We start from the raw sequence: 22,009 nt of genomic DNA, 5'->3' as shown, positions 1-22,009 counted from the left end.
GGAGATTATCAGTGTGTATTAAACAAATGGAAACATCCAGTTTAACAGTAATTATTTTTTATTGTAATTAGATTGGTTTTCATGAAATTCACTTTGTTAAAATTATATGTCAGTTTGCATCAAAGCTCTCTACAGATTGCTGCAAAACTCACCCGATCTCTTTGTGTTCACAGATGTTCACATTGTGGAGATTATTCATAATTTTAACTGCTTAGCACAGCAGGAAAAAGTACCAAGAGTGTCCAGAGTACATTTACTGGACTCTACAAAATGGAATATAATTCTGTTTTATAGAATACAGCAATCAATACAGTAGCTGTAAAATGTTGAATCGCTTTCTTTTATTATCATCTTATTATACGGTCTGCGTGTGAGTGCAGCTTCATTGTACTAGATGCCATTCACATACTTCTGTGTCAAGTGCTTGAGCTTGACTGGTCAGAAGCAGACACCTCTGACAGCTTATCATATGCCAGGTTGAGACAGGCTTGTCAGTAAGCTAATGGAGTGTTCTAAGGTTAATTTACAACCATATGAATTCCATCAATAAGCAATTAAGAGGTGTGGAAACACAGAGGCACCCGAGCCAGCAGCTAAATCCCCCACCAACTCCCCGCCTGCTTTTAATCAATTAATTGCTGTGGCATGTCTCTTTAAAACTGCTTGATAGATTTACACATAAAACTGGCACCTCAAAAAGGTACTGATCTCTGCGTGACCTTTCTTTTTGCCTTATCTGCCTTATCTGTCTCAAAAAAGTCTCTTTTCTCAGTTCACAGGGTTTTTTTGTTTGTTTGTTTGTTTTTTTGAAGCATTACGAAAATGTTTCTCATTCTGAAAAGAGCTCGAGGCTGTTGACATATTACTAAACCACTTGGAGTCCAGTTGACTTGTAAATATCTGTGCAGAATGGTTCATGAAATGCCTCATGAAGGTAAAAACGCAGCGATACACAAAACATGAAAAATACTGTGAAAAGTGTCGTTGATGCTTAGCATTGGTCCTTGTGCAGCTAGCCATCGCTGCCATCAGGTAACTGTTAATATTTCATTTAATCCACCACAATATGGTCTATGAAGAATGTGCATTCATATTTAAGCTACCATAAAACGGACCAGAGCACCGTGTGTTGAACAGCTGATTTTCTGGGGAATGTGTGAGATTTCCATTCATTACCCTCTTCCCCTCCCTGTGCTCCTCTAAAGTGCTGTGAAGTCTTGCTCACATGTTTTCCCTTTACACTACCATGACATACTTGCTGGAATCCCTAGAGAGATTCAAATAGAGGGTTAGTGATATGATATGTATGAGATTTTCTACCTTATCAGCCTTATCCGACTCGCATGAGCCCTGGGGAGTTTTGAACATATTGTCCCCACCATTCAGTTTCCATTTGAAGTGGAGATTCTCACAGCGGGTTTTTGCTTTCCTTTGAAAATGGATATAGTAGATAGATAAAGCAGGTCTGTAGATTTGTTTTTGTCCGTTTTATTTTAAACATCTGGACAGAATTGCAATTCTCTTTCTCCACTCTTGCTTTCTTGCTCTTTCTTTGCTGTCAGTATTGCCGGTGCGGTTTCCACCTACATATGTAACCCTAAGATGACATTTCATCACAAAATAAGTCTTGGAATGCACAGACAGAGTGAAAATGGATGTTTTGTAACCATTTATGAATTTCTGAGGTTGCACTTTGTGTCTTATCCAATGTGTTAGGATACTGTTTCATAAAGCTTTCCCCTTGTCCTCCACAGCGCCTCCAAACAACATATCAGTGGTGGCGGAAAACACTCCAGCCCCTTTCAGTCGATACCAAGCCCAGAATTTCACTCTTGTCTGCACTGCAAAGGGAGGGAAACCGGCCCCATCGGTGAGTTGCTGCTGAAGATGTACCGTGCTGCATGCTCACCGGGGAGCTGCCTTTACAGCACACAGATCCCTGTTGTTTACAGAGGAACAGAAATTGTGTTGCATGTTATTTATTTTGTTTTTCAGTGCACAGACCAAAACTATTTATACATGCTTCCCACTGAAAGTTGTTGTTATTTGCTAAATAATAATATTGTGAGTTTAGAAGGCATATCCCTGCAGTCATTTAAAACATCTGCTGCTGCCTTCATTACAGACTGATCTGTGAGTCCTTCTTCTTCTTTTGGCTACTCAATTTAGAGGCACCACAATGGATCATCTGCCTCCATCTCATCCTGTCCTTAGCATCCTCTTCTGTCACACTGACCCTCTGCAAGTCCCCTCTCATTGCGTACAGAAAACTCCTCTGTGGTCTTCCACTTTTCTTCCTTCCTGACAGCTCCATCTTCAACACCCTGTCCAATATATGCACTATCCGTCCCTCTGTACACGTCCAGACCATCTCACCTTTGCCTCTCTAACTTTGTTTCTAAACTGCTCAACCTGAGCTGGCCCTCTGATGTACGTATTTCTAATCCGGTCACTCCCAATGAAAATCTTAGCATCTTCAACTCTGCCACCTCAAGCTCCGCCTCCTGCTGTTTTGTTAGTGCAACATCTCCAAAGCATACATGATAGCAGGTTTCACAACTGTCTTGTAAACCCTCCCTTTCACTCTTGCTGCTATCCTTCTGTCACAAATCACCCCGGCGCTCATCTCCACCCACTCCACCTTCTTCATCTCTCTTGTACACTGTCCATTGTTTTGGATGGTTGACCCCATCAGGGTCATCTACCTTCACTACCTCTGCTCCTTGTATCTTCACCTTTCCACCTGTCTCCCTCTCATCCACACACTGTTTTGCTTCTACTGACTTTCATCCCTCTTTTCTCCAGTGCATACCTCCAGTCTCTATTCCACCTTCTACCTACTTTCAGTACAGATCACAGTGTTGGCTGTGAACATCATACTCCATGGAGACTCTGCCTGATGTCATCTGTCAACCTGTCCATCACCATCGCACCATTGGGTTCAGAGTCGATCTCCAGTGTAATCCCACCCCCACCTTGAATCCATCTGTCAGTCCAGCAGCATGCTGTCTCACTGTCCTCACACGTCCTATACCACCCTTCTCTCTTGGCACCCTATCATATGATTTCTAAATCCACAAAGGACAAACTGACCTGTGACTGATTCCCATAAATATGTTTGTCATGCAATGTAGCTATTTTAAAAAGGGAGATCATATTTTGGAAACAGATACATTAGTATTACTGATGGTCATGTTCAGGTTAATTATTGCAATCACTGTTGAATGATAGTAGTGATTTAATGCAGCATTATCGCTGCGCACCCTTATCCGCACACATTTAGTAACACACGTGCATACAGTCAAGTGCATAGTGTATGCACTTTGTACAGTGTGCAAACACTTCACAATCACTTTTTTTTTTAGTGTTTTGAAGTGCAAAACAAGGTCTTACAATATCTGAAGCATATAGTCAGATGTTTGGTGGCATATGAGCTTATGGACACTGTTTGAGAGCAGTCACTTGCTGTTAGTTCCCACTGGGTCATTAATCATTGTCCATGGGTGTATGGTAATGGACACCAGACCCTGAGTGCACCTTTCTCCAGCAATTATGAGCCCAGTGAGAGGTGAATGCAAGGTGAACATGATTTCCGTTTCTCAGGTACTTCCTGGTTGATGGTGTGGTGTCTGCTGTGGTTCTTCCCTGTTGTGATTTCACAGGGAGCCTAAAGCCATTAAAGTTAAGCACTGCTGGATCCTTTTTTTCTGAAGCATACTAGAGGAAAAAGGGATCTGGCTGAGTCACGCTGCTTTTAATTAGCTTTGTCAGTGACACAGCAAGTGCATGATTAAGTCAGTGACTTGAGATTAAACAGAAAAATAGGCAGTATGATTGTTCAATTCACTATTGATTTAATGCAGACTACAGAAAGATACAATAAAAATGCTTTGACTCTCTCTCTCTCTCTCTCTCTCTGACTATTGAGGTCCAGTATACCTTCCAATAAAAAATATCTTAAAGCATTAATGCATTGATGGAGGTCCTGCACATTAATCATATGGGGAAACCTGAATCAGTAGCATCTTAAAGATAATGTCATCTCTCCTAAAACTTTGCATTGGCTCATTTTGTTTTCAAAGTGCCCTTTTAAGCAATTCTGTTTTACCACTGGGACCTTTGCCACTACAAACCTGATAAAAAAAAAAAATCTGTATTAGACTTTAAAAGTCCTGCACACCCACACAGGTGTTCTTAGTGATTCTGTTTGAAGCCGAGTAGAGCTACAGTGTGCTGGCAGTTTGTTAAAGTCACCAAACATTAGGGTTTTTTTTTAAACTTAAAATAAAAAAAAAAAACAAGTTTAAACTTGTTCCAGAAATGAAACAGGGGAGCCTGTATTAACCAGGCACAGACTGCACGAGCCCACACAGTCCTGAGAAGAGGTTTAATTAGCCAATATAAGTGAGAACACCTGGATGTGAGTACTATGAGAGTGAAGGGCCTGTAATGTTCCTAGTGCTCTCATGGCATGGAATATAGGGCATTCATGCAGTGTCAGAATAATCAGAAAAATGTGTTACTATTTGTTGAAATTCATGCGAATGCCCCCTCAAGTTTGAACAACAACTTAGAAAGGCGGTGTGACCTTTGGTCAGCAGCTTGCAGAGTTGTTGACATCATGTATGAGGGAAAAATGTAAGTATTTTGTTCACTTTGATCAGTTATGCTAATTTAAATCATCATGAGAGTGACCTGGCTAAGTTACAAAAAGTACATCAATTATTTATTAACAGTAACCCCAACAGCAAGCTAGTTAAGGGTCCTTGCTAATTTTACACTCCAACTTAAAAGCACTGCCCACTCCAAAAACGTGTCCATGCAAAGTGAATTTATTTCAAATGAATTTACTTGTGTCAAACATAAAACTATGGGAAGAGATATACTGCCACAGCTCATACAGGTTGCCTGCACAGAAAGTCATTTCAGTATTGCTTATTACCCTTAAACAGACATTGTTGTTTGGACTGGAACAATAGAAGATATAAAGCCAAGTCTGCTGATTCAAGGAACACGAGAAAAAAAACACTTTCAGCTGGAAAGGTAACATTGCCTCAGTGGGGAGTTGATCATGGCCTGTCAAAGTTGCTGTGTACTGTTATAATAAATCAAAAACCTGGCCAACCATCTCTGACAGGTTTCGAGAATAGATTTTCAAACTGCAGTCTCACTAAGCCCTTTAAAAGGTCGATTTAATCTCAAGTCTTAACTGTGGTACAGTAAAAACCCAAAAAAATATTCATTTGTAAACTACATGGAAATAATCATTTCAGAAGCTGAGCCTTCCTCGACTGTTTTTGGTTTATTCTGCTACGGTTGTATCACAAGGTTCTGTCGCATACTATTTTAATATTTGATAACTATGATATGACAAATCATGGCATGCTAAGAAGTGCTTGCTTTGAAATAAAGCTAGGCTTATAGCTGCTAGATAAAAGACTGAAAAAAGGAAAATTACTTAGAGAAAAATAACATTTTGTTTTGGCATTGTTTTTAATTCATATGTTGCCTGCACATGAGGACAAATATGGCATTTAAACAAGTCCATTTGTTCTATTTATGCTATTGTCACTGGTCATGCTCCATAATAAAACCTCATTATTAGGTTTGTAAGTATTTGCTTGAGTGTTACTGCTTTGGCCCAGTTATGTGGCTGCAACTTCAAACAGCTCCATTTGCTTTTTGATGAAACTCATTTAAGTCTTTGTCGGTGCTGCTGCCGGAGGCTTGTTGCAGAATGAGCTGTCGTCAGCTCTATTTTCAATGTCATATCATAGCAAGCCCGGTCTCAATAGGGACTCACAAATTACAAAGAATCTGACCAAATTGATTGAGCCGGCAATTAGCAACAGCTCGTAAATATGACCATTCAGTAGTATTTCACACACCAAAGTATCTTAATCCATGACAATATTTTCCACTTAGTTTTTGAAAGAAAAAACTTGTGATTTTGATTATTACTTTAGACTTGAAGAATGGGCTGCATGAGATGTATTTACATAGACCTGAGATAAAACTAATTTTATACTGACTGGCTTTCAGGCTGCAAGATGCAGTCGTGTTTTATATCTTCAACCTGTTCGTGGCATCATATCCCTGAATGTACAGAAATGCTAAAAATATAACATTTTAACAGCTTTCATTCTTTATGTTAATGATCTACATTTGATTATTTACATTTTCAGTACCAGCTTTGGTGCACATTGAGTGTACAGTGAGTTTTAAGACCTGAAAGCAGCCGAGGACAACACAATGAAACTGCTGAGAGTGAACCACAGCAGTGAAGTGGAAGGCCAGAGAACTAAACAATGATCTGCAACCTATTATAGAGCTCCATAAAGCTGAGCAGAGCTGCGGCTCTAAGTTATGATTCTCTCTAAGTACATCACCATGAGCGAAAAGACCTTTCACATTGTCACATTATTTTTACATTCATTCCCACTGATACATTGTTATCATAAACACATTTTTATAGATTGTTTAAAGATTAGGTCATCTTAATGTGAATTCACTCAACTTTTATGTTCTCGGGCATCAAAACTTTTATGCTGCCACAGACAGGTCCTCTTATGGCTAAGCAATGCTCAGAATATGGCTGCTGGTACTATATTAGAGTAAAGACTAAGACTGGCTAGGAAAAATGAGAGCTCCTAATTATGCTGCAGATCAGCTAGACTTCCTTAGCAAACCGTAGCATTTGCTAGCTTTTTTTTAGCTATGAGATTTTCAAATTGTTTCATCTCATTTTACCAGCTGCATTTTCAAATAAAAAGAAAAAACAGCTGATTAAAAAACAGTGAGCCAGCATCAAAGGGAAAGGGAGTAGAATAGCAAGCAAGAGGAAACATCTGCATATTGTGAGGCCTTCACGAATGTGTTACATTTGCTTCTATGCCAGCTTTATGGAGAGAACAAATTTGTCTTAAGACTTCCTACCAAAGTCCTTCTAGAAAAAAGTATTGCCACCCGGCAGCCATCTTTGTAATTGTACCTCTGGGCACTTACTTTTTGTGCAATAAAACCAAGCCTCCAGCTAAGTGACCTGGGAAAGACCTGTAAATTTAATTTCTCTGGTCACTGGGACATACTTTAGTGTCTAGATAAAGATATATTTCATTTTGCCCCAAAATCTAGTTTATTTTCATTCCTCAGGTATGATTTTATTTTAGAAAGCAGGAATGATTAACATATCTGGCTCATGTAGTCAGAGCATATGACAGAGTGCATGCTATGGATGTAGACAGCCAAGCTAAAAAAAAAAAACAGTAAGTGCACCTACAGCTTTACTACCATAACAATAGCTGTCTGCCACCACACAGCTGAAAATGCTGTGAACCCCAACTGTGCACTTGCAGTGAAAGAACATGATTGGTTTATATGTTTCCTGGTTTGGCTTTTATACAGCAGATGATTAGCTCTTCGAGTGGCAGGATAACCTCTTTCCTTGGCATTAAGAATTTCTTCGATACATTTCTGTTCAGGGTTCTTTGAGTGCCGTGTCACTACATTATCATGTCACTATCTTACCCTACAGAAAGAGTATGTGCGCATGTGGTTATGCTTTTCCACTGTTCCGCTCCAACCACAGGTACAAGCACCATATGTCAGCTCAGCATGGACGACTTATCACTGTGTAGACGAACCCTGTGTACTTTTATAGACTATTCAATACAAAATGTCTTTTGTCCTAGGCAGACATAGCTTTGTATTTGCTTTGATAAATTTTGTTTGGCTGTCTTAAAGAAACGAAAAAGTCCCTGTTGCTATGCAACATCCTTTTACATCCTTTCAGCATCCAGCATAATGTCTGATACTTGACTCTGGCTTAGCATAGAAATTTGAAAGTGCTGAACTTCATCCAATATACTGTTGCAAGTCTTGTTATACCAGACAGTTTCATAAGGCTCCTACTGTTCCTTCATCTGGCTGACTATGTTCTTTTTTATTGGTTCTTTAACTGCCATATTAGAAATGAAAAAATATGCAAATGTGGGCAATGTTAAACTTTTTTTTTTTTCTTTTCTGTGTGATGTAGAGTATGCTACTTTAGATGTTGTACATTTTCCATGACATTATCGGTTAATGGGCATGGCCATATTAGCCAACATATTACCCCTTCAGATTTATTAGAAATGCTAGGCAAGTATGCTACTGTGTATTATATAATATGCTATAGTTCACAGTAATAAACCAATAATAAACAATATTTACATTTTACTGCACACATTTTACTTCTTTAAAGATCTCCAGTGTCTGCAAGTTCGTACTTTTTTTTTTTTTTTTAAACATGTCTCTTCTCACCACTTTTTTTGGAGACACCCAACACATCAAATTCCCCTACTGCAGCTTTGAGGGGGCTGCATATAATGGACCGCATGAGTTAAGTGTCAGCCATTATGTTTCAAGATCTGTCTGCATCTGAAGCACTGAAGCAAGCTGGTGACATATCAATAATAGCTTCCCAGTGCCACTATTAGAACATCCTCACAGCACAAGCAAGCACTGATTGAAAAGAGGAAAGATAATGACAGTTAATAAGAAGGAAAGCTGATTAAGCCATGGCCAGGATCTCTCTCGCTGCATCTCTGCTCATTCTCCCCCCGTTTCTCTTGCTTCTGCTCTCCCATTGAATCATTCTGTCACTATGAAAATTACTGCCTTGTCCTTTTGACACTGCCATGATTAATTGCAGCAACATGAAGGTGTATATGGACCAGTGCATTATTGTTACATTTTTGAAAAGGTTTTGGATTCGTGATGTTAGTGAGGTGGGGGCATTTTGGCAGTGAGCAGAGTGCAGGTGCTCTCATCACAGTCTATTCACAGGGGAATGCAAAACCCTCCTTATGCCACTCATTACTGTCTTGGCATTGTATATGGGCTTAGAATTACATATCTCTTTTTTCTGTGTTAATTCATTTCGGAATGAAGTAAGTGGTTTGTGTCTGGTTTCATTGTTTGCATATATTGAACTATGAAGTATTTGGGGATTTATAACAGAGCCATGATTGATAATCACTTTATTCCGTGCAGTAGCACTGCAAGAGAATAATAGAACCACAATGCCAAAAGCACTCAAAAATCCTCTTTTACATGAGAGTGAACATTCCAGTTCAGGTCCTAGGGCAGCAAAATGCAAAATGCATTATATAAGCCGCTGTCGTGATTAGAGACTGTAATATTGCACCTTATCTCCTACATGATACTACAGATGTACTTTTTTTATTATTTCCCACGACAGTATGTTTGGAAATCAAGCCATCCTAAAAGACAAGACATTTTCTGTTGTGTGACAACCTACTGACCGATAACAATTTTTATTTGAATACCAAAAATAAGTGTTTTAATCAGAACACACACAATGCAGCAAAAGGCGATTCTTCTAAAGCGGCACCCAACAGAAGTGCCCGTGTCATTTTGTGAAGCGTTATCATCCTTTTTGGAGACATGCGTCACAATGAGAGACACCCTCGGTGTTATTTTGGCTGCTTTATAATCACATGTAGAAAATTAATCAGTGTTTGCTCTCTCGTTTGTACAGAATGAAAGAAGTGATGTGCTTTCCATTATCTGTGCCTGTCAAACAAGGAAATGTGGGAAATGGGATTTTTAGCAAATTAGTAGGTAGCTTAAAGAAAAAAAATAGACCAAGACAGCAGTGATGACAGATGTCTCCTTAATTGTGCATAGATTTTAAGATGAATCCGTTGATTCAAATTAATGTTTACAAAGAGACGGGGTCCTGTTAGCTTATTTTGTTGCCGCACAAATCATGCAAGGACCTCTGTCACATGTCTCTTTCCTCCTGCGTACATTCAGAAATGCCATGAAATTAATTTCAGACAACAATTCACAAGATGTCAAATATTGGCCTTGCAAAACTTTATTCCACTCTTACAGATTATTTTAATCCTAAACCAGATTTGTTAAGTATGTGATGTCTTATGAGTTAGTTTTAAACTATTCATTAATACAGTAAAACTTCTCACACATATTTATACATGCAGAATGTTGCTAAAGCTTGCACATTCTAATAATTTACATCAAATATTCACATAGCATGGCTCAGTAAATCAGGCATAAGTAATGCAGAAAGAGAAAATGTCTCAAAAGTGAGGATTGTAGGCAAAAAGAATCTTGACACAGTAAGAAAGTCTCTAATCATTTAGACAGCATAACAAATAATCTAAAATGACATGTGTCACTTAGCTCTTCTAAGACTCTAATATTTAATATGTCTGTTTATAACTGCACCTGCAGTGTTTCCATATCCACGTTCCACTGTATATGTGATCTGCTGTTAATGGAAGTGGAAAGGAGCAGAACTGCAGAATAATGAAACAGAAATAGAACTTTAGTTTCTCCCTGCAGCTACATTTGTGTCATTCATTTTATTCATGTCTTTGATGAAACATCCATTCATTCCTTTTCTTTTAACTAAACCAGACAGGTGACAAAAAAATCTTTAGTCACAGTGAGATTACTATGAATCGGCAAACTGATGCTTGATATTTTGCTGGGGGTAACACCTCAATAGCGTATTATTTCCGACTTGTCGAGAGCTGACGCAATACGGGGCTCAGCGCACCCTGTTAAGTCATTCAGAAATGTAATCAATATTTCTTTTATGCCTATAAATGAACTTGTCTGTTAATGTTTACGGAAACAAATCAGTTATCTAGGCTTACTGAATTAATTCCCTATTATACCAATCTATAGCCAACACAGGTGTTATTGTGTACCCACACCATTTTGTCCAACAAAAGCTAGAGAACAGGTGCATAGATCTTTCTAATCCGCATTGCTCTCCCTCCACCTGCTGGGATAATTAATGAGGTGTTGCAGTACACATTGACAAAAGCTTCTTCTCTACGCAAGTTGTTGAGTAGCTGTAGGAATTAGCAGCAGATGCAGTAGGTCACTGTGGATAAGGCTGATGTTTCTACTTCCCATTGTGCTATTGAATTTTAAGCTCTCAGCACATGAAGTATGTGCAGATGAAAGTTGAGAGATGTTGGAGACTGGTAGAAACCATGGTGGAGGAAAAAATGTTAATCACTGGAATAAATTACAGTTTGCCTTATATGTGGTTTATTACCAAATGAATGCAAGTTCTGAAGAACTTTGTTTTGTGTGTGGACACATTTGTTGAGCTAAGGTGTATGCTTACATGTCATGAACATATAAGTGGAAGGGAATATAGTATGTTGTTCCTCTTCGATGTGCAGATGTACAGGTGCTATTTTTGTAGATGTAAATTGGCAGAATTCATCCAACAGTGCTTGATAGTGAAAAAAAGAAGAATCACAGCATCCATTTTCAGCTCAACAAAATTTTTTCTTTAACAAATACAGTACCAGTCAAAGGCTGGGACACACTTACACATTGATATGAATGGGAAACGTTTGACTGTTATATTACTCAGTCTAACTTAAATCTGTTGGGGGGGCATTGGTGTACAACTACTACAACAGCCACAGAAAGAAAGAAAGAAAGAAAGAAAGAAAGAAAGAAAGAAAGAAAGAAAGAAAGAGAGAAAGAAAGAAAGAAAGAAGCAGTGTTATTTGAGTCAATCTCTGTACTGGAGGTGCTGTGCAGGTAGATGGGGCCACACACTAATTCAGAGTGAATAAGAAGGAGCGTCAAGTTGATTAAGTGAAGGAGTGTTTTTTTTATTATTGTTATTATTTTTGGTACTGACAACAACCAGTAGTGCTGAATGCCTTTGAGCAAGGTCTCCTCTGCATTAGAAAGTTTTTTAGAGTTGGCTATAAATACCAGAAAACTGCCCAGCAGCACAACACAGCTCGTAATGATAGTGTCTCTGTCCTGTAGGGCTCACAGAGACAGCATCGTCAATCAGTAATTTAAAACTAAAGCTGATGTAAAAATGAAGTGAATGTGACTCAGACGGGTATGTCTATTAAAACATACCTCTTTGTTTGTAAACAAACAAATAGATATGTGTGAATATTTCAGTATCTAATTTGAAATCCTTGACTTTTATACTAAATACTAAAGTTTGTGGTAACTTTGTGTTACAGTTTGACAGTAATGTAGTAATAGTAGGATAATATGGTAGAAACAACAAGGTAAAAATATGGAACTAGCAAGTTATTACCACTTAATTAACAAAGTAATATGATACAAGTATCTGTCTTGTATCAGAAGTATTGCAATAAGGTGGAAATAGCATATGTAGGACAAAATCCAATTAATAATAATATAGTAATATGTTGGTAACAATATGTAAATGGCTAGCCATAAAATGATAATATCTGTGCATTAGAATGTTTAAATGCTGACTTATGATAGTAACCTCATAAACATAAGGTAAAATGGTTATATGCGCTAGGATATTAAGATACTATTACTACATTATAATGCTGGAATTAATCCTACCTTATGTACCCAGCATTCTTCTTTGTTTAAAGGTAACAGTTACATTGAAGAATGTGTAGTATTTTATGTCTAATAACCAGGAATCAGGACTGTAAATAGATACCTTTGGTTTTTTACAGTCCTGATTCCTGGTTATTAGACATAAAATACTACACATTCTTCAATGTAATAAGCCACAACACTAAACATAATATTTACACTGTTACCTTTAAACAAAGAAGAATGCTGGGTACATATTAGGAACCTATTGAAGCAAACTTCAAGAAGTGTGTGTGTGTGTGTGTGTGTGTGTGTGTGTGTGTGTGTGTGTGTGTGTGTGTGTGTGTGTGTGTGTGTGTGTGTGTGTGTGTTTCTTATTTTTATAGTCTTAATAATGTTGACACATTGGACATGGGAGACACAGAGTACGGTACTCTCACTTTAAATGTAAATAGTTCTTTTCAGTGAGTCATACAATGTAAAGCTGTGATGTAAAGTTCTGTATTACAAATGTAGGCTGGTAAATTAGCCCAAGAGATAGCTGCACGCATGCATGTACCATCTCTATTCAAAACACACATACAAGGCAGTGAAATATAGCTTTAAAAATAATTCTTTGGTCTTTGAAAAACTAGTTTCAAATGGCCAAAGGACCCCCAAAGAACTATGGATTCAAATTTCTACTCATTAAAAGCCCAAAAAACACCACAGGCAGTAACTACACAACCTTGCTTCAATGCTAATATCTGGAGGTTATGTGCAGAAATGGGAGTATCTCTCTGCTGTGAGATAAGGCAGCTAGAGAAGTTATGTGACTCATGAAATGCTAAGGAAATGCTAATATTTAGGGAAATCCCTGACTGCAGCACTAGCTACCGCAGTATGACACAGCAAATGAGCTCATTTTCAAATGTCTTAAAACTGCTTTAATATATATATTAAACAATCAAGAAAGGAAAGATACAAGATTGTGGATGGTGCTGGTTATACTGATAGACCACAGAGAACAGGGAGCTAAGAGAATATTTTCACATTTTATGCTCAGTGTAATGGATCTGTGGCCAAACAAAATGTACCGTGTGGGTTCTCTCTTCTGTTAATCTTTTCTGTCGATCTGTTAATCTCACTGTATGCTGCCTTCCCAGCCTGAAACAGCCAGCAGACAGAGTAAGCAACAGGCTGTAACCATTCAGCTGCATTAAGCAGGTGAAATGACAAATATTGCCCTCACTACTTGTTGACACCAAAATAGAACTAAAATGAGAATCGGTGTTGAAATTAATATGTCAATATTGTGTTTACCGCGCAGCTTGTTGTGATGCCTCCCAGTGACCAAATATTCTATTAAGGCAAAATTGGAGTCATGCATTGTTGTGCTCCCTTCTGCTAAAGATAAAGTATCTAGTTTAATATGTCCATTTTTTCTTCTTTTTTGCTCTCCTCTCCATCTGTTTTTCTCTTTCGACGCTTCTCTGTATCAGGTGTACTTTAAGCGAGATGGTGAGCTGATAGAAGTGATCTCCTACACTCAACCATCCGCCAGCGACCAGGGAAGCAGCTCAGCAGGGGTCAGAGGAGCCAGGCCACTGATCAGCAGGGACCTTGATGACACTAAGTTACAGCGGTCCCTTTCCCTTCTGGACCCTGAAGGACGATCAGCCCATTTGTACACAGAGAGTCCCCAACGTGTCCACACTCATGGACAACAGGCCTACGAACCCAGCCCCGCAACAGAGGTCATTCCAGAGACAGTAGTGAGCCGAGAGTTCCCCCGCTGGGTACATAGCACGGACCCACTCTACTACTTTAGTCACACTCACATCCCCCAGAGTGATGGCTCTGTGGTGGTACAGGCCCGTCTCACTTGGACCCTCAACCCTCAGTTAGATAATGATGCCCTATTCAGCTGTGAAGTGAAGCATCCAGCACTGTCCATGCCCATGCAGACAGAGGTCACTCTAGGTGAGTAAGCGGCTGTCTAACGCATTGTTTTTGCATGCTGTGCTTATTCCCACACAGACCTTTTGCTCATCTGTCCGCTTTACCCCGTCCCACCCCGGCCACCCAAACCACTGCAAGACATGCACTCTTTTCTCATTTCTTTTCCATTTTAATCCCCTGCTGTCTCCTTGTATCCCCTTGCCGAGCTTGGGAACCGACCGGGCCTCCTTACGTCTGCCTTGCAAATGTACTCAGAACAACACTGATTTTCATTTGGTACTGCTTAATTGTGTTACAGCTGAGCAGATTGCAAGTTTAGCACCAAATGCAAAACTCACAGTGAATGACAGGGCAATTCATCGAGCTGTCTGTTGCTTGATTGAGTTAACTCAGTAGCGTTATTGAAAAAGTCAGCCTGAATTAGAGAAGTCAGATGAGAATTTAGACACACTGACCAATGTTATATTACAGGAAAGACACTGTCAGAGACGTGCCCTTCTTCGAACCTCAGTGAAAACCTCCTTTAAGCTCTTTAGTAATGTGGTATAATCTGTCAAACAGAGAGATAGAGTCTTGATTTTGCAATTCCATCTAAAGGAGAAATACACAGTGGCATCGGGATTATAATTGTTTGTTCATCTGCAAATGATCAAAGCAGATGGAACAAATATACAAATACTGAGTTCAGAAAACAGGAGTAATACTTTAAAGGAAAACTTTAAGTTTAAATTAAGTTTTAATAGCATCTGATCAGAGACACATACTCTCCTTTTTTTTTCTTTTTTTTTTCAAATTCCAAAAACAAAGATGGCTTCCAGCACATCCAATTAACACTTCAAAGGCAGCATGTTGGCATCACACTCCTGGATAGAAGCCAGGCAATCCTAACATGATAAACAGAGACAATGTCTTCCATGAAAAGTTAGCGCTGGTTGAAAGCAAAAAAATAAAAATAAAAGTCTCTGAATGAGGAGACTGTGGCTGGCTTAGTATTTCAATGTCACATCATCAATTTTCATTTAATTAAAAGTCCTCGTTTTCAGTGCTGGTGACCAACAGTGGTTACAACTACAGTAAGTACTTAGTGAATGCATTTAGAAATTAATTACTTACTCAAATGTCAAAAATATAATGCAGCATATTAAGGTGTTCTGAACTTTACAAATATTCTGTTGATGCTGACTGAATAATAAATAAATAAAAACTAATTACTTAATGGTTCCTTTTTTATGTTTTTCTGTAAATGCTGCAACCCTTCCAAAAGCTGTGAATCAGTCAGAAACAACAGAAATGTGAGGTTGTTGATGAGGATTATTATGATTAAATCCAGGCTTGTTTTTTCTTTTTCTTTCTGCAGGAAAAGAAGAAAAAATTATCAGTACTGTTCGTGTGAGAATAAAACTTCTACCGACCTGAATTAAATATGTACAATAGTGACAACAGTCTTGATATACATAAATGACTCTGCTTGATTTACTAAAAAATATTGTTTTTCTTAAATATCTTAAAGTGCAATGCGACTATATGTAGTTCTAAAAAATATTTGATGCCTTCAATTATCATATGTTAGTCAATACAACTGAAAGGCTTAGTTTTGGGGGACTGGAACATAGGGAACAAATAGGGAACAATTTGATGGTAGGTGAGTTTAAATCAAAATTGTAGTCATTGATATTATTTGTATTTATAAAGTAAAACATCTGTATTGGGTCATAAAGTTGGTTTTTCATATATAAATGGCACATTTTATTTTGTTTGTTTGTTTGAGGGAAAATTTACAGCAACTTTTGGAATCGGTACCACGAGTGTAAAACCCCAACTACAACTGCTGTTCATGGTCCCCTTCTTTATTGGAGTACAGGGTTTGCCTTTTGCATACTACTAGTAAAGCAGAAGTCTGGCTGCATTTAAGAGAGAGGTAGCTGCTGAGCAGGAGTGTCGTTCATCTACTTTATCTACTTGTGACTTAGTAGGTATAGGAATGGTAAAATACACAGTTTATTAGCAATCTTTTAAAAATTTCTCTGGCTTTTCTAAGATTTTTAGTGTTTGCTTTATCAAAGTGGGAAGGCGCTACCATGTTCTCTTCCTTCTGCAAAAAACAGGGTTAGAGGGCGAGTAAAAATGTAGGCTTTCGTGAACATTTTTGAAAGCCACAGGCTTTCATTTGAGCCTGCCAAATTTAAGCCTGCCAAAAATTGTATGAAGGCAGTACTAATGGACTTTGTTGAAATATTTAAGTCATACAAGTGTATTATTCACAAATACTTGTATGAAAAGACACTTGTCATATATGATAATAACCATAATAATTAATTTATACAGCAATTTGATATCTTCAGTCTCCCTCTCTCTCTTTTAATTGTTATCTAACAGATTATTCCTTAGGAAAAAAAGTTTTTGAATTTAGGGGGGATTTTAGGTTTAGTTTTATTTCTTCACATCTTGTATGCCAAGAAAAACTTATGCCAGATTCCATATGTGTATGTGGGTAAATAGGTTGAATCTGCAGGGTCTCAATTAGAGGAGATGGGAGCATCTTTTTAGACAAAAATCATGAGCAGAAAAGAAAACCTAAAACTAATCATAAATATATACTTTTTTTTTTTAAGGTTGGGCATGTTTCTCTGAGCAAATGTTACCTGAACAAAGTATATGATAAATTAATTATTTGTGGACTGATCTCATTTGCATATTTATACACTTTTTGGTGGACATGTGAGTATTCACGGCTGCAGGATAGTGTATAAAGCTAATTTAATACAAGTTATTAATACAAGTTATTAAAGGGCTGTTTCACCTTTTGGCATCTATTGTGGTTCTTTTAATGATGGTGGTCTAAGGAACAAAGAAATAATATAGGTTATACCAGTCTTTGACATAGTATTTATATCAATTTATTGATGGTTTTGAACTTTTAATGGAAATCACTGATATTGAGGAAAAATATGAAATAATACCAGCCAAATCCCTGAAGAGGATCCACTGTCTGACAAAGCCCTTTGGCCCTTATTTAAAAAACCAATTGTTACGACTGGCATTGTCACTTTTTCAAATGGGAATTTCTCATACCACAAAATTGTCTTTTAAAACGTAATAACTGTCACCCTCATCTCCCAAGTGAATAGAAATATACTACATCACTTGCTAGTGGGAGACAGGCGGCATCAGTTGAAGGTATAATGGCATGAGCTGTCTTTGTAAGACAAAGTATTGCTGTAAGGATTCTAACAGCTCTTTGCCTTTTTCACATGTTGATAATACAGATGACACGACCTAGGGGAAACGGGCCCTGTGAAACGCTTGCTAAATGTCAAAAGTGTTAATATTTTGACAAGCCTTCCTGTGCTGTTTGAAGTCATTAATTTAGCGCTACCTTTGTTCTTTTAAAGAGATGGAAGGAGCATCCCTTGGAAAAAATGAGAACAGAAAATGTGCGTTTGTTGATTGTAATTAGAGCATACTTGAAATTCAAAGCATTCGCTGACCTGCTCAGAGCTTGATCCATCTCGGAATGGAATAGTATTTGGAAAAAAAAAAAGGTAATATGGTTGTGATTCACGTACAAAATTATGTTGAATATTATTGCAAGACTAAATGGCGCACAGCTTCCAGAGTATTTCAGTAACTCTAATTCAGTGTGACTGTGTAAAACAGTTCACTTTAGGATTCTCATCACTTACATACCCAGTTCATTTATTATGCAGCTATAACTGGATAATTGCACTCATACACACACCCCCTCTTGGTTCTCTCAGGTGTGTTTGGTCAGGAAATGAAAGGAAGATCTTTTCAGTGCTCATAAGTAATAAATCTTTCAGAGATTTAATATCGCCACAGGAGACAGAACGACAGTCTGACAATCGACCAATGTTGTATCACACTTCATGAATATTCATGAACGGCTCTGTGCTTGCCATACAAATGAAAACGGTGCTGGTGTTGGTCTGCAGAAGTCTAAAAAACAAGTGATTCACCTTCATGAGATCATCATCATTTTATTCATGAACATCAGTTCATTTATGGACACTGTATGTTAAAAATTAAAAGAAGTTCTTTGCTTAGATTTAAAGGAACATTATTAGACAAGAGCTGGAAACGTCACTACACCCTACAGCAATGAGAAGAGATCCAGGCATTTAAATAGTCCACAGTCTTTGCTTTGCCAAGCCCTGATCATCAGATGCTCAGTCAGGAACACGTCTGTGATTTGTGTGTGTGTGCTTGCATGTGTGAATATTATGGGGATTGTGTGTGTACATGTAATGTGTTGCTATATATCTCTATGTATGATTTTATTCAACTGCAACATAATCCCATAGCCATCAGTCTGTGTGTAAGCTGAATCTGAGAAATGCATAACATACAGGAGGGCCTGATTCATCACGATAGAACAGACCGGCAGTCAGGCAGGCCTTCAAATTCACTTGCAAGCCTCTTCAGCTTCTCCTTTTTTTAACAGAGCCAGTCACCCGGCTAATACGACAGGTTCCCTTCAATGGTTTAAGTCTGTTGTACAGCTGGGCAGACCTGTTGATGTGTTCTCTTGGTATTAAAGCACACCTGATGCATGGTGCGCAGTTGTTTTTCTGGGGGGCATGCTTATTCTCTGACCTCTGCTAAAGTGATAACAGTTCTTTCTTGAAGAAGCTGGGCCTTAGGTGACCTTAGGTGTCACGGGACCATGGCTCATTTCTCCTGTGATGCCCTCACCCCAGAGAAGCTGTGTCATGTCCACCACACTGCATGCTGCCATAATCAAAGATGGTGACGTAGGATGCCAACTGTCACTGCTGGAGCAAGTCCCAGAAATTGGCCATCATCTTCCCGGCCATATGCCTTGCGAGCACTATGTGACGCCACGACACCAGTATTTAAAAATACCCTTCTGTTAGTGCGTAGGAGGTGGAAAGATAGTGCTTCACGCTGCCATGCCAAAACTAGCCTGTTAAATGCCATCCGTCTTCAGCATGAGATGGTACACTCATGTCAAACTGCTCGCATGATGTCTGTGGTTTGGATGCCAGGATAAATATGTGACTATATTCCGTGATTTATTTTTTTTTTTCTGATGGTTGCTGTTGCCAAAATTTCTTTTTGGAGTTGGTACCAGTTTACGCTCCTGAGAGTCTGGACGAATATATGCAGAATAACAAATTATCAAGTGGTGCTGAAATTTGTCAACAACAAGAATAATAATATCTCCTTTTGCAACTTTTGCATTGCACCTTTTGCAAATTTTCATGCAATTCAAATTGCGTTCGCTGCAGTTTTGTATAAGATTGCCTAGAAGAGGATATTGTACACGAACGATGCCACGTGCACAATCCACAGTGTAATTTCTAAATCCATTAGTCTGATACAGGCTTGTAGTCAGTGACTGCCCAAGAAAAGTCTGTGATTCATTAGTAACAGTGGACAGTTTGTTTCCAGACTAATAACTAAAAAGTACAGGTCATTTGTCTGTTTGTTTATTTATGCTTTAGTTTAGCTCATCAATGAAAACAAACACCCAGTGTGATTTATACTAAGAGTTCAAACCAAATTAAACTGAAGAACTCCTGGGTTGAATTGTACAGGCGTTGCTGATAGGATGCCCTTGGCTTTAGTCTCATTGCGTGTGATGCTCAATCCATTTGTTTAACATACGGAACCGTGCGACGTCTGGAGCAGTTATCTTTAGGGGAACTGTTAATCATCACAAATCGTGCAGAACCTGCTTATATTGTCCTAGTACAGCATGCTGTGCAGTTTAGCTGTAATGAAATGACTTACCTTTTAATAGCATTATGCAAATCACTATTTTTTATCTCAACACTACATACACAGGACAGCCACTGGCCCCTCACAATTCCATGATATTAGAATCTGGCTGCTCCCTCTCCTACTTGCGCCCCATTGTTTTAGATGGTCCAAATGAAAGCCATCTGGGGGCTGCTGTCCACACCAAGACAAGGGAATTAGCTCTGTGAGTGTCCCTTATCTCACTGCCTCCACACTCCACCCGTTGCACTCCCATTCTCCTCTAGTAATGAGTATCTACCCAATTTAGTTCCTTTTCCCTCCAAAGGGGAACAAATCCAGCACAGTTCTTTGGATGAAAGAACCTGAAGGTCCCTCGCCTCTCGGCCTGTGACCTTAATAGACAGGAAATTGTATTTGTATCCCTCCCTCTGCGACAAAACAGGTGTCCAGGAGGATTTGCTACCCATACTCAGTACAATGACCTTTGTCTGTCTGTCTGTCTTTTTTTTTTTTTTCTTTTCAGCTGCTCCTAAGGGTCCTAAACTTTTGATGTCCCCCAGTAGGGCAAAGGTAGGGGACACAGTGCGCATCACTGTGCAAGGATTCCAGGTAGGATCGCCTGGGGTAAGTGCATGGGCTTTTAAGAAAATGAAGGGGCCAATTATGCCTAGAATGGGAGGAGACTGGTGCACGTGTGCAGCTATGCCTGCTTAGTTTTCCTCTTTAGTGACCACTTTGCTGGACACAGGCAAAATCCCAAATATTACATCTTTTCAGACTGTTCTCTGTAAAGCCTCAGATATAAAACTCAACATGAAAATGAATAAATTAACTTGTAAATACTTAGCATCAGTTTCCAGCCTAGTCTATTATCCATATTGCTTTCATACTTCCTGCTCCATTTTCCAAAATCTGAGTTTTTCTTTGTGCCAAATTCTGCCAAAAAGGCCGGCGTCCCTCATGTGAATGGTCTCTGGGTGGTCCGATATCTTTGACAGAAATGATCCAGGCCTCTAGAGTCACTCAGGTGAAGAGAGTATGGGCTAATCCTGATATAAAACAGCCTTTGTTACTTCCCAGTCACTGTGTTTGTGAATCTATAGGAATCATAGATCAGATTTCACATTTAATTACATTTTCTTTTTATGAGACAAAATTTAAATTCTGTGTTGTTGTTGTTTGTGGTTTAGTGCACTGAGCTAGTTGACACATGTGGGTCTGCCCAGTGACCTTAAGATTTTTTTTTTAAAGCTTTACTTTGAACAGGGTTAAGATCGGTTATTATAAACAGGCTTGACTGTGGCATACAGCCAGTTGGGCCCTTCGGCAGCATAGGCATCAGTGCATACAGATTGATCAGAAAGCATATTTCCCTTATCCTTCCCCAGACCCTAGGCTTTAGGGTTTCACAAGTAGATAAGATTTAGTGCCAAGACTAATTTTGCTGCCCCCCTCTCCGATGAAATAAGATGTTCCTCTGGGGAATTTATTATTGATGGTCCTTCTACAGAGGAACTTTTACTGTTCTGTTCCTTCTTGTTGTTGTTTTTTTTTAGTCACACTTGAATATTTTGTAAATTAAATTTGTACCTATTAAGTTGTCCTAAAAAAAAAAAGGTGCAGCAGCTTCAAGTGTTCATCTTAAAACACTGCAAAGAGTTGTTTACATCTTTAGTGTAGTATCCCTTGTGCTTGAAAAACTGTGGAGCAAGCCCAAACTGTGTTCTGGGTGTATAAACATTTTTTTTTAGCCATAACTGAAATTGCTGTTTGTTTTGCTTCACCCTACTTTTGTGAATTTGCCAGATAAGCTGGTGCTTTCTGAGTTCACGGACCTCTGCAGGAAAACTATTCTTGAGCAAAAAGAACCAAACTGACAGTTACTTTTTCAGTGCCGTTAGCTCCGATAGCACACACACAGGACTTCAGCTCTACACCAATT

General features: G+C 38.7%; 1 protein-coding gene across 4 annotated transcripts in view; it reads left to right on the top strand.

The window, feature by feature from the left end:
• The window catches only part of igsf21a (immunoglobin superfamily, member 21a), a 191,724-nt gene that overhangs the window by 160,154 nt on the left and 9,561 nt on the right, over positions 1–22,009 (top strand). For 3 of the 4 annotated variants that reach the window (XM_030730366.1, XM_030730364.1, XM_030730365.1), the window contains 3 exons: positions 1,755–1,870; positions 13,863–14,343; positions 20,591–20,691. In XM_030730366.1, coding sequence (XP_030586226.1) covers positions 1,755–1,870; positions 13,863–14,343; positions 20,591–20,691 — 698 coding nt within the window. The remainder of the gene's footprint in view (positions 1–1,754; positions 1,871–13,862; positions 14,344–20,590; positions 20,692–22,009) is intronic. The other variant, XM_030730367.1, reaches the window with a different exon arrangement.

Source organism: Archocentrus centrarchus, chromosome 5 (genome assembly GCF_007364275.1).
Source record: "Archocentrus centrarchus isolate MPI-CPG fArcCen1 chromosome 5, fArcCen1, whole genome shotgun sequence".
Classification (NCBI taxonomy): Eukaryota; Metazoa; Chordata; class Actinopteri; order Cichliformes; family Cichlidae; genus Archocentrus; species Archocentrus centrarchus.
Note: the sequence above shows the minus strand (reverse complement) of the source record. Positions and strands in the feature narration are given on the sequence as shown.